Source organism: Pseudoliparis swirei, chromosome 10 (assembly GCF_029220125.1).
Source record: "Pseudoliparis swirei isolate HS2019 ecotype Mariana Trench chromosome 10, NWPU_hadal_v1, whole genome shotgun sequence".
NCBI lineage: Eukaryota > Metazoa > Chordata > Actinopteri > Perciformes > Liparidae > Pseudoliparis > Pseudoliparis swirei.
The window spans coordinates 17,374,427-17,387,815 of NC_079397.1; the positions used below are offsets into that span (position 1 = coordinate 17,374,427).

At 47.5% G+C, this 13,389-nt stretch overlaps 2 protein-coding genes across 6 annotated transcripts in view; one reads left to right on the top strand and one right to left on the bottom strand.

Moving 5' to 3' along the window:
• Nucleotides 1-1,290: 1,290 nt before the first annotated feature.
• rbm17 (RNA binding motif protein 17) lies at nt 1,291-6,806 on the bottom strand. The gene is made up of 13 exons (XM_056424436.1): nt 6,652-6,806; nt 6,137-6,285; nt 5,812-5,931; nt 5,390-5,556; nt 5,125-5,237; nt 4,638-4,688; nt 4,187-4,322; nt 3,869-4,020; nt 3,696-3,749; nt 2,747-2,820; nt 2,443-2,541; nt 2,297-2,369; nt 1,291-1,549 (listed from the first exon to the last, which is right to left on the bottom strand). Exons 2-13 carry the CDS (start codon nt 6,257-6,259, stop codon nt 1,446-1,448), a joined length of 1,266 nt encoding a protein of 421 aa, XP_056280411.1. The 5' UTR covers nt 6,260-6,285; nt 6,652-6,806; the 3' UTR covers nt 1,291-1,445.
• Nucleotides 6,807-7,078: 272 nt separating this feature from the next.
• LOC130200288 (interleukin-15 receptor subunit alpha-like) overlaps nt 7,079-13,389 on the top strand; it is a 10,969-nt gene continuing 4,658 nt past the window's right edge. For 3 of the 5 annotated variants that reach the window (XR_008832973.1, XM_056424438.1, XM_056424439.1), the window contains exons 1-3: nt 7,084-7,252; nt 8,447-8,656; nt 9,408-9,455. Coding sequence is in view for 4 of the 5 variants with exons in the window: in XM_056424438.1 (XP_056280413.1) it covers nt 7,171-7,252; nt 8,447-8,656; nt 9,408-9,455 (340 nt within the window). In the remaining variant the exon portion in view is untranslated. Of the gene's footprint in view, nt 7,253-8,446; nt 8,657-9,407; nt 9,456-13,389 lie in introns of all 5 variants that reach the window. The other 2 variants (XM_056424441.1, XM_056424440.1) reach the window with 2 other exon arrangements.

A 13,389-nucleotide genomic window follows, 5' to 3' on the forward strand; every position in this document is an offset into this window, starting at 1 on the left:
CAGCCAGAAGGCGGAGGCTCCTGCCGCGATGGTGGAGGTATCGCAGTTTCCACATGGGGTGGAGAAAGGTAAACAAGGGGCAACAAGAGGGCAAGAAGTGCATTCATTTGGTCACTTTAAGGGTTAGGGTATCGCAAGCAGATTTGCATACGTCACTCCCGGCTTAATTTCGCGGGTGCCGTGAACAGATTTGCGTCCGTCACTTCCGCCAAGTGGTGAACGGTTAAGTGTTCCATTTGAGACAGCAATTATCAGCGTTGTACTTCGTTAAGTGCGCGGTAGTAGACACAGCCCATGTGTTCTTAGACTCCGCCCACATATCCGGTGTCAACCCCAACGCCTCGACGACCACCCGGTTACCGTCGGCCAATGGAAGCCAAACGCACCGTGACCCTCTTGACCTCGTCTCAAGTCACAGTGTGTACCGGTATGTGGGCCATGCCGCTGACAGCCAATCACATCGCCCCGCACTCCAGGACACGCTGCGAGCATCGCTTACACGCCTGGTTCCTATGATCACACACACGAGAATACACACACACGCACGCGCGCACACACACAGAGACACACACACACACACAGAGCGAGACATAGAGACACACACACACACCCGCCACTGACCCTGAAAGCCAGTGGTCGTGTCAAATTGTTTCACTTGTACTTTATTGTAACCTGGCTGCATTTTATTTTGTAATTCCCAGCTTTTCAAAGTAAAAGTATCTAGTTTCAGCTTGTCGTTTTGAAGTGGCGGGAGAAAGATAAGATACTTTCTGGGAAAATATTAGTGAAAACTTTTATATAAAGGCCGGTCTGTCTTTCATCCATAGTCCCTCGACCTTTGACCCCCGCAGTATGAATGAGCAGATCGTTGGAAGAGGCCTAAAAGGAACCTGCTCCGCTGGGATGCCTCCTGCCGCACCACCCCGGCCCTCTGGTGCGCTTACATAATCCTGAATGAGGCTGGGGCTGCGTTCAGCGTGCCGGTCCCCATCAGGGCTAAATTAAGGCCGCGGGGCCCCTGAGACGTCCCAACATTGTGCAACCGGCGTTATGTCAGACGACATTTAGAGAAGGAAGCCAGGCTCCTTGAGAGCTGCTCCGTGACAGGAAGCGCACATTCTGAGTTTCATTTCGTGTTTGCTACGCGGCGTTTGTCCCAGAATCAAGTTGTTCACATTTAAAACTGTTGCTCGGTCACCACGGCAACGCTGAAACGAACGATAAACTCAACCAAATTGGACATTTAAGAGGAATAATGACACGTAAATAAAGAAACCGGCAAACCAGACGTAGTTTATACCTTTTATTTTTCATCCCAGGACAAAAAAAACCAAAACAATAATCTCCACGATGGACTCACCGCTGCGTACAGACACTTTGCTGCTGTTCAGGAAATAATAACAAAAACAAGTCTTTATGTACAAGAGAAGAAATGACGGGAGACGTCACATCTGCTCCCCGAGGTCCAAAACCCAAAACTTGTCTAGATTGTAGAAGCAAGCTTTGACGATTCGCCCGCCGAAATACCGCCCATTCAGGTCCACCACGGCTGGAGGGGGAGAGAGAGAGAGAGAGAGAGAGAGAGATTTATACAATTTATTTTCATTTACAAAATGATAAAAGCGAAAAATGGCTTTTTTCTGTCATGATGTGGTGCTGAGTGACATTAATGCGAAATCAAATTAACTTTTTTGATTTTAGCAAATGGCTGCAATGAAACAAAGAGTGAACATTTAAAAGGGTCTGAATACTTTCCGTACCCACTGTATATACATATCTATATATATATATACATACACATATATTATATATATATATGATATTTGTTTGGATGTATGTGTATATAAATATATATATATATATATATATATATAAATGATTCCAGGGTTGCTTTTAACAGTTTTGGTGGATTTGGTTCTTCAGCAGGACGACACAATGATCGTCTCCCACCGTGGGGCCGTGACCTCTGACCTCGCTATCGAGGAACAGCAATGTTCCATCCTCATCTGTGGAAATGAGGATGGAACATTGACACGCCGAGGCCCTCTGAGCCGTGATGTAGGCGCGGTTCTGCCGGTGACGCGGGGGTTGCTGGGCCACGTGTGATGCAACACAGCAGGGAGTCCCGCCTTGGTTCTGATCTGGGTCGACCCATTTAGAACGGGGCACTGGTTCAGCCACGTTACTGGAGCAGCGGATGATGCGGTAACACAAAGGTGGACCGCCCCCCCGGCGATGATGAAGAGCGAGTGGACCAATCAGCAGAGGGCTCAGGCGAGATGAGAAACACACTGACCTTTGATGGCGGACTCCACCCTCTCGAACTCCAGGAATATCCTGACGGCGTCCTCATCCGGCACGACCGCGATCTGAGGAATGAGAGAAGCGTGAGCGCCGTCGCCCCGGACCCCCGCCGCCCCGGACCCCCGCCGCTCGCCTCACCTCGAATATCACACATTTCACCACTTTGCCGTATTTCTCGCACTCCTCCTTGGTCTCCCCCTCCAGGTCCTCGTCCACCTCGCCACGGCCCACCATGTTCTGAGAAACGGAGCAACGTGAGGACCAGGAGGTCTTCATGCTCCTCAGCACCTCCTCCAATGCACACACACACACACACTAACACACACAGACTAACACACACAAACACATATATACACACACACACATATACACACAAATACACAATAACACACACAAAGACTAACACAAACACACACACACCCACTCTCACACACTCACTCACCCTCAGAAGGACCACCTTGGTCGGGTTCTTGAGGATCTCTGTGAGCGGGTTGGCGTCCGACTTCTTGGAAGAGTCTGCGGGTTCAAAAGAGACGAGGGGGCGTGATCTCTGTTGGTGAACTGAGCAACGAGGTGGCTAACAATATACATACACTACAATATACATACACTACAATATATATAAATATATATACACAAACGTTTTATGGTAGTGAGCTCCATTAAAAATCTTTTGTTCAAGGAAACGACTGTTTTCCGCTTGCTGAGCCACGTCTGGCTTGTATTGGTTGATACGTGCTTCCATTAGCATTCCTAGAAAACTGCCTCAGTAGCAGAGGGGGGGTCTCTCTCTCTCTCTCTCTCTCTCTCTCTCTCTCTCTCTCTCTCTCTCTCTCTCTCTCTCTCTCTCTCTCTCTCTCTCTCTCTCTCTCTCTCTCTCTCTCTCTCTCTCTCTCTCTCTCTCTCTCTCTCTCTCTCTCTCTCTCTCTCTCTCTCTCTCTCTCTCTCTCTCTCTCTCTCTCTCTCTCTCTCTCTCTCTCTCTCTCTCTCTCTGACCAACCAACGCCTCTGAGATGTACTAAATAGCGGTACATCTTCTTTGTGTACTCCGAGCAAATACAGAAAATAGTAGCCGTTAGATTATCTGTAGGAGTGAATAAGCGCCGTGGATTAAGCCGTATGTTACTATTGTCTCGAGGTTAGTGAAATAATCAGAGAACAATGCAAATTATAGGCAAAATCACTGTACTTAACTTATAACATACAGGCATTGCTGTTTAAATTTGATGAACATGACAGTAAATAAACACATACGTGGGTAAAAAACATGCAAACACACACACACACACACACCAACACTTCTGAAATAAAAGATTTGCAGGACGATACACTGTCATGGGAAAAAAAAAAAGAGAGAGAGAGAGAGAGAGAATATGGGAGTGAAGACCAACCTGAAAAACCTCCGACTGTCGTCTCTGGAGCAGGAGCTGTCTGGCTGGACCCTGCTGCTCAGTCACACACACACACACACACAATTAGGTGAGCAATGTTTCGCCTTGATCATGAGCAGAATGCGCAGCAATAAACACACACACACACACACACACACACAGGTGGTACGTACGTTTCTCCGCGGCGTCGCCGATGATGATCTTCCCGCCTCTCTTGCTGGTCTTCTCCACAGACAGCGCCGTGCTGAGGCCCTGCTCGTGCTTCCCCAGGCCCTGGCCTTCTTTGAAGCCGTACTTCTGCATGATCTTATGGGCCACCGTACCTCTGTGGGGGGGGGGGGATTTGTGGTGATATTAAAGCTGTTTTTCACAATTCTCTACATTTTATTTGGATTGTAATGAAGTCGTGTTATGACTCAAAAACATAAATTGCTCGCCAGTTGTGAGTGAGTGAGTGTGTGTGTGTGTGTGTGTGTGCGCTTCCCACTCACCCCATGTTGGACAGGAAGGAGCTGGTGGGAGCGGGCGGTGAGCGGGGGCGCTCCGAGTCCTCGTACATCGGGGGGGGGATGGCGGCCTTCGAGGCTCTGGCGGGGCGGACGTCGTCCTCGTAGGAGTACGATGAGCCTGAAACGACACGGCTGCCTCTTATTGTTCTATAAACACATTCACTGTTATTCTTTGCACGTATTCTTTTTGTTGTTGTTGATTTTACAGACAGTCACATTGTCGTGACGATGGAGACGGTGCTGCCCTCTGCTGGAGACAAACAGCCACTAATCAAACACAACAGTGTTCACCTGTTCCACACACAAGCTGTGTTTAACTCTTAGGTGTTGCATAACATTCTAGGGACCAAAAGCGTGGCGACACAAGCCTCCATTTCGTTACCAACCAAGCAAACTCGTTTAAAACCACCGCGAGGTGAATGGGAAGACGTACCGTCCTTATCCACGAGTGAAGAAGGAGGGGCGATGGCTGCTCCGCCCATCACTGGCAGAGAGAGAGAAGATCCATCACGTCAGAGAGGTGAAGGAGTTCGGGTTTGAAAACATGGTGACTGATACTCAGCGACTGAATTCAATGCATCTCTTCAGACATCGCACCACGATGCTTTGTTATTCATCAACGCTAAAAAATATAGTTGATATATATTTATTCTCCACCTGTAACCTAAGAACGGCATGTTACGCCCACACAGAGAACCTGTGAGGAAGGAGAAGGCCGTGTGTGAGGGGGAACTTCTGCAACAGGCTGATTTCCCTAAAAGTGGAAAAAAAACTCAAACGCAGACACTTTGGTTTTAAGTCAGATGATGACAAATGATGACAAAATCATCTCGGCAAAGTTGCCCGTCAGCTGTGAAAACCCTAAACCGTCCAGACTGGGAATACTTATTCGTGTGAGCCAAGTGGGGTAAAACACTCACTCCGTTTCCGCCGCTCCGCCTCGGTGTCCTCCTCCTCGTCCGACTCGCCCTCGGCTGCGGGGAAACGAGAGAAGCCACTCGGCGCGCCGCCATCCGGCCTTTCTTTCCTCTTCCTGAAAGTCACCACGTTCAAGATGCGTTCAACCGAACAACTAAAGGCCGACGGTTTGGTCCCGTGTTGCTACGACAACCACACGACGACAGACGCTTCAATGTCACGAGGGGAAAGACGGCGAGCGATTCGAGGAAGCGATCGGGACGTTACTTTTCTCTCTCCTCGATCTCCTTCTGCCGCTCCTGCTCCCTCTGGTGCTGGCGCTCCTCTCTGTGTCGCTTCACCACTTTCTCGTAGTCGTTGGGGAACATCGGGTCGTACTCGTCCGCCAGCGGGACCAGCACGTCGCCGGCGGAGAACGCACTCGGCACGGCTTCCTGAAGCGCACACGGTCCGCAACGTGAGACAGAGATCTACAGATGCATACGTTTTAATTGAGGATATTAACATTCATTTTAGGCAGATATGGCAAGACTGTTCATGCAAGTGCATCGCGACACCGCAGAGTGCTGCGTTACATCTTATGAACATTAAGAGAAGCAAAGCAAATAAAAAATCAAGGGAGCTTCATTCCAAACATTTTATAGACCCAGAAGATTTCATCAAACTGATCCCCAGTGGAGCAGACGGACCTTGAGTCCAGCAGCAGCATGAGGAGGCGTGTCTATGACCTGCCTCTCATCGGTGGAGCGATCTCCTCTCTTTAGATCAATAACCGGAGCCAAGACCGAGCTCTGCTTCATCCGCTGGGTCTACACACACACAAAAACACATTGAACATGTACACATTGACAGTGGGCAGTCTGGACACTTGGATTATCTAATAATACATGGTTACATGTTATTATACGTCATTTATAATCTCTACTGTATGTGCACTTTGCTCTATGGCAGACTTGTTTATCCTTGTCTCACACATGCATGCACTGCACGTGCGTGGCGTGTGACGTCACCCACCTTGGCCTGGGTCAGAGCCGCCTTCTTCACCTTCAGCTGCGACTGGAGCAGCTTGAAGTTCTTGGACCAGCCTTCGGTCTTGGTGTCGCTGGCGCCCACCCCGAGGTCATCGTACAGCGACATCGATGCCCTTCACTGCCTCTCGTTTCCTGCGGACACATTGCGTGCGATTCGACGTCAGGTGTTCGTCTTAAAGGGGACGTACCGTCGTTCTGCGATACGTGGATCGTAAATGAGGCGAGAGCTTAAAAGCAGCCGAACTGAACAGAGATGTATCCAGATGTTTTATTCATCAAACGGTTCAACACGACGACAAGTCCAAATGTGTAAAACTCATCACTTGTTATATTTAGATCATGTTAAGCACACTCTGTTAAACTCAAGCAGCCTAGAAAAAACTGGTTAAAAATCGATTTAGCTAACGCTAGCTAGTGCTAATATAGCTACTTTACTGTCTGGCGTTACGTGTAAACAAATAACTACCGAATGAATTAATAAGCTTGTTTTCAACCTACCGGTGTTAGAAATACTTAAACATTCACTAAAAAGGTCAGCGTATGTCGAATAAAAGAAGTTTTCGAGGCGCATTTGCTTTGGATCTATCGCCTCGCTGGAGGAGCCGGAAGTCGACGCCACAACAACACAAACGAAGCGCGAGACCGCGCGAGATTCCAGCCGGTCGACGACACTCGTGCGCCCCCTAGCGGCCGGAGGACTTCATCGCAACCACCGTATTCCAACAGAATGTCCTCTTTCGCGCCATAAAAAACACTCATATTAATGGCAGCTCTGCGCCGTCGTTACAACACAACGTGTCTGATGGTTGACGTGTTTGCTCGAGTGGAGTTAGAACAACGTGGGCCCGTGTGGGCGGAGGTGTGCGTTGCCGGGACCACGTGACGCACCTCTTCGCCGACGCGTCACATTCGTCAGTGGCGAAGGGGCGTGGCCGCCAAAGCGAAAGAGAGTTGCAGAAGTCGAGGATGGTCTCTCCCCGGCCATGGTGGACGTGGTGAACATGTCTAGAGTGTCAGATGGACCTGGGTCCCCCTCCTGCTCGACGCCCCGTCTGCGCCATCCTGATCTGCCTGCTCGGGGCCGCGCGCTGCTCCGGAGGTGAGTGACAACAACAACAACAACAACAATCACACTTCACATAGTGGATAATGTTCTGAACTCAACAGGATGTGTTTGTCATCGTCGTTGCGTTGTTGCCATTATTATGTTTAACTTACTAAACGGACTGGCAGGATGCGCGTACTCAGACACACACATGCACGAGCACAACAACGAGTCATTGTGAAAAATGAATTGGACCGATGCGCGTGAAGAAATGGAGGAGAAGCCCAATTGTGTACCTGGGAGACTGGTCAGGGGTCAGGGGTCAAGGGGGTTATTACAAGGTCTCTTTTAACATTGAATAATCAAGATGCTTCATTTTCAGTTTTTTCAGATTCAGTTTTTTTTTAACTAGAAATGCTAAACAATTTAAACAAGTTGTTCTTTCTTCTTGTTTCTTCTTCATCACTTGTGGATCCTTTTGAATCCTGGTGAACGGAGTTTGAAGAGAGAGACTCTTTTGTCTTTTGTTAATGTGTTACTGAGTAATCTAGAGATATAAAACAGATTATGATGTGAAAGGTTAATAAACCCAATGACGCAGCATCGCCTTACAAATTAATTAATTACTTTTTTTGTAGTTCTGCAGAGGCTGAAACTAACTAATAATAATAATAAATGTATATATAAAGTGAACTATTTATGTATCTAGGGATAAACATACTATACAAAATATTATGATGTTAAATGTTAATAAACCCAATGTCGCAGAATCGCCTTAAAAAATTAATTAATTACTTTTTTGCAGTTCTGCAGAGACTGAAACTAACTAATAATAAAAATATATATAAAGTGAACTATTTATGTATCGAAGGATACACGTATTATAAACAATATTATGATGTTAAAGGTTAATAAACCCAATGTCGCAGAATCGCCTTAAAACATTTATTAATTACTTTTTTGCAGTTCTGCAGAGGCTGAAACTAACTAATAATAATAATAACATATTTATATAAAGTGAACTATTTATGTATCTAGGGATACATGTACTATAACAAATATTATGATATTAAAGTTTAATAAACCCAATGACGCAGAATCGCCTTAAAAAATTAATTACTTACTTTCTTGTAGTTCTGCAGAAACTAAAACAAACTAATAATAATAATAAAAATAGATATATAAAGTGAACTATTTATGTTTTCTCTTGTCGATATCATAATTTTGGCTTGGTGTCTTTCCCTCCAGACAGAAGGATGTGTCCGTGTCCAGAGGTTCCCGTCAGGAATGACACCCAGCCGCCCGCCAGGAGCTGCTTCCAGGTGAACGACACGTTCCGCTACACCTGCAAAGAACCCAACCTGAGGAAGGCGGGAACTTCCAATTTCATCAAATGCAAGCAGGACGGCAACGGCTCTCCCCATTGGTCCCCGCTCCACATCAGCCTCAGGTGTATAGGTAAGCTTGTATTTGTGGTTCACACCGGGGCGGGGGGGGGGGGGGGGGGGGTTCAACCGGCTTCGACAATCTGAAATATTAACTAACTTCACTCTCATGAACATACATTAATTCTCGCCATTTACATTTGCATAGAGTAAACAGTCCCCCTATGCTTCATAATACATTCATATAATAATATTCTCCCTAATATTTCCTTTTATGATATCTTTACCTTCGCATTGAAAATACGGAAGGTAATGTTTTGATCGCCGTGTATTTATTTATTTATTTGTATGCGTGTTTTTCGCGTAACAAAAAAAGTTTGAAACCGAATCGCATGAAATTTGGTGGGATGATTGGTTATTATCCGGGGACCATTTGATTAGACGTTGGGATCGATCGGGTCAAAGGTCAAGGTCAAGGTCATGAAAAGGTCAAAATCTTCTTTTTCATAGCACGGTCAATTTTTATCCAATTGGCATGAAACTAATGCCAAAATGTTCATAATTCAATGCCCAATCTTGTGATATGCGAAGGTATGCGCTCTACCGAGTGCCCGTTCTAGTTCTATATGTATTAATTTAAAGCTCAAGACTACAGAATCTAAATAAACTATCACAACCTCCCAAAGACGGAGAGCAGGACGCCGTCTGACTCAAAGCATCAGCGTGTCAAACCGCGGCTGATGTTTGTTTGTTTGTAGTTGTTCATCCTCAGGATGACGTGACGTCAGGTGATGAACACACTTCTTCTTCTTTGTTGGTTTCAGCGGACCCGAACAGAACCGCCCGGCCCCCAGCAGGCGACCCGGCCCCCGGTGAGAGTCCCTCTGAATGTCTCAGTCATGATTCATGTCTTATTGTGCAGAGTCGTACGGATATTAAACTAAAGCTCAGAACTCCAACATTCACACCCCGTCGGGGGGTTCTGCAGAAACATCGACATTAATCATAAATAAGTAGGCTACGAACGATGAAATGAGATCATCTTAAAGCAATAGGAGCAGCGATGTTGCACTAAACCCCCATTCCCATAACTCCCATTACCTAAACCCCCATTCCCATAACTCCCATTCCCATAACTCCCATTACCTAAACCCCCATTCCCATAACTCCCATTACCTAAACCCCCATTCCCATAACTCCCATTCCCATAACTCCCATTTCCCATAACTCCCATTACCTAAACCCCCATTCCCATAACTCCCATTACCTAAACCCCCATTCCCATAACTCCCATTCCCCAAACCCCCATTCCCATAACTCCCATTACCTAAACCCCCATTCCCATAACTCCCATTACCTAAACCCCCATTCCCATAACTCCCATTCCCCAAACCCCCATTCCCATAACTCCCATTACCTAAACCCCATTCCCATAACTCCCATTCCCCAAACCCCCATTCCCATAACTCCCATTACCTAAACTCCCATTCCCATAAATCCCATTACCCAAACCCCCTTTCCCATAACTCCCATTACCCAAACCCCCATTCCCATAACTGTTAACTCCCATTCCCTAAACCCCCATTCCCATAACTCCCATTGCCTAAACCCCCATTCCCATAACTCCCATTCCAAACCCCATTCCCATAACTCCCATTGCCAACCCCATTCCCATAACTCCCATTCCCCAAACCCCCATTTCCATAACTCCCATTCCCCAAACCCCCATTTCCATAACTCCCATTCCCCAAACCCCCATAACTCCCATTCCCCAAACCCCATTTCCATAACTCCCATTCCCCAAACCCCCATTTCCATAACTCCCATTCCCCAAACCCCATTCCCATAACTCCCATTCCCCAAACCCCCATTTCCATAACTCCCATTCCCCAAACCCCCATAACTCCCATTCCCCAAACCCCCATAACTCCCATTCCCCAAACTCCCATTCCCCAAACCCCCATAACTCCCATTCCCCAAACCCCCATTTCCATAACTCCCATTCCCCAAACCCCATTCCATAACTCCCATTCCCCACTCCCCTATTTCCATAACTCCCATTCCCCAAACCCCCATTTCCATAACTCCCATTCCCCAAACCCCCATTTCCATAACTCCCATTCCCCAAACCCCCATTCCCATAACTCCCATTCCCCAAACCCCCATTTCCATAACTCCCCTTCCCCCAACCCCCCTTCCCCTAACTCCCCTTCCCCAAACCCCATTTCCATAACTCCCATTCCCCAAACCCCCATTCCCATAACTCCCATTCCCCAAACCCCCATTTCCATAACTCCCATTCCCCAAACCCCCATTCCCATAACTCCCATTCCCCCAACCCCATTTCCATAACTCCCATTCCCCAAACACCCATTCCCATAACTCCCATTCCCCAAACCCCCATTTCCATAACTCCCATTACCCAAACCCCCTTTCCCATAACTCCCATTACCCAAACCCCCATTCCCATAACTCTGTTAACTCCCATTCCCTAAACCCCCATTCCCATAACTCCCATTGCCTAAACCCCCATTCCCATAACTCTCATTGCCTAAACCCCCATTCCCATAACTCCCATTCCCCAAACCCCCATTTCCATAACTCTCATTGCCTAAACCCCCATTCCCATAACTCTCATTCCTTAAACCCTCATTCCCATAACTCCCATTCCCCCATTCCCATAACTCCCATTCCCCAAACCCCCATTTCCATAACTCCCATTCCCCAAACCCCCATTCCCATAACTCCCATTCCCCAAACCCCCATTTCCATAACTCCCATTCCCCAAACCCCCATTCCCATAACTCCCATTCCCCAAACCCCCATTTCCATAACTCCCATTCCCCAAACCCCCATTCCCATAACTCCCATTCCCCAAACTCCCATTCCCCAAACCCCCATTCCCATAACTCCCATTACCTTAACCCCCATTCCCATAACTCCCATTCCCATAACTCCCATTACCTAAACCCCCATTCCCATAACTCCCATTACCTAAACCCCCATTCCCATAACTCCCATTCCCCAAACCCCCATTCCCATAACTCCCATTACCTAAACCCCATTCCCATAACTCCCATTACCCAAACCCCCATTCCCATAACTCCCATTCCCTAAACCCCCATTCCCATAACTCCCATTGCCTAAACCCCCATTCCCATAACTCCCATTGCCTAAACCCCCATTCCCATAACTCCCATTGCCTAAACCCCCATTCCCATAACTCTCATTGCCTAAACCCCCATTCCCATAACTCCCATTCCACAAACCCCCATTTCCATAACTCTCATTGCCTAAACCCCCATTCCCATAACTCTCATTCCTTAAACCCTCATTCCCATAACTCCCATTCCCCAAACCCTCATTCCCATAACTCCCATTCCCCAAACCCCCATTCCCATAACTCCCATTCCCCAAACCCCCATTCCCATAACTCCCATTCCCCAAACCCCCATTCCCATAACTCTCATTGCCTAAAACCCCATTCCCATAACTCCCATTGCCTAAACCCCATTCCATAACTCCCATTCCCTAAACCCCATTCCATAACTCCCATTCCCTAAACCCCATTCCCATAACTCCCATTCCCTAAACCCCCATTCCCATAACTCCCATTGCCTAAACCCCCATTCCCATAACTCTCATTGGCTAAACCCCCATTCCCATAACTCCCATTGCCTAAACCCCCATTCCCATAACTCCCATTCCCCAAACCCCATTCCATAACTCCCATTCCCCAAACCCCATTCCCATAACTCCCATTCCCCAAACCCCATTCCATAACTCCCATTCCCCAAACCCCCATTCCATAACTCCCATTCCCCAAACCCCATTCCATAACTCCCATTCCTAAACCCCATTCCATAACTCCCATTCCCCAAACCCCATTCCATAACTCCCATTCCCCAAACCCCCATTCCCATAACTCCCATTCCCCAAACCCCCATTCCCATAACTCCCATTCCCCAAACCCCCACTTCCATAACTCCCATTCCCCAAACCCCCATTCCCATAACTCCCATTCCCCAAACCCCCATTTCCATAACTCCCATTCCCCAAACCCCCATTTCCATAACTCCCATTCCCCTAACTCCCATTCCCCAAACCCCCATTTCCATAACTCCCATTCCCCAAACCCCCATTCCCATAACTCCCATTCCCCAAACCCCATTTCCATAACTCCCATTCCCCAAACCCCATTCCATAACTCCCATTCCCAAACCCCATTCCATAACTCCCATTCCCCAAACCCCATTCCCATAACTCCCATTCCCCAAACCCCATTTCCATAACTCCCATTCCCCAAACCCCCATTCCCATAACTCCCATTCCCCAAACCCCCATTTCCATAACTCCCATTCCCCAAACCCCCATTTCCATAACTCCCATTCCCCAAACCCCCATTTCCATAACTCCCATTCCCCAAACTCCCATTCCCCAAACCCCCATTCCCATAACTCTCATTCCTTAAACCCTCATTTCCATAACTCCCATTCCCCAAACCCCCATTTCCATAACTCCCATTCCCCAAACCCCCATTCCCATAACTCCCATTCCTTAAACCCTCATTCCCATAACTCCCATTCCCATAACTCTCATTCCTTAAACCCTCATTTCCATAACTCCCATTCCCCAAACCCCCATTTCCATAACTCCCATTCCCCAAACCCCCATTCCCATAACTCCCATTCCTTAAACCCTCATTCCCATAACTCCCATTCCCCAAACCCCCATTCCCATAACTCTCATTCCTTAAACCCTCATTCCCATAACTCTCATTCCTTAAACCCTCATTCCCATAACTCC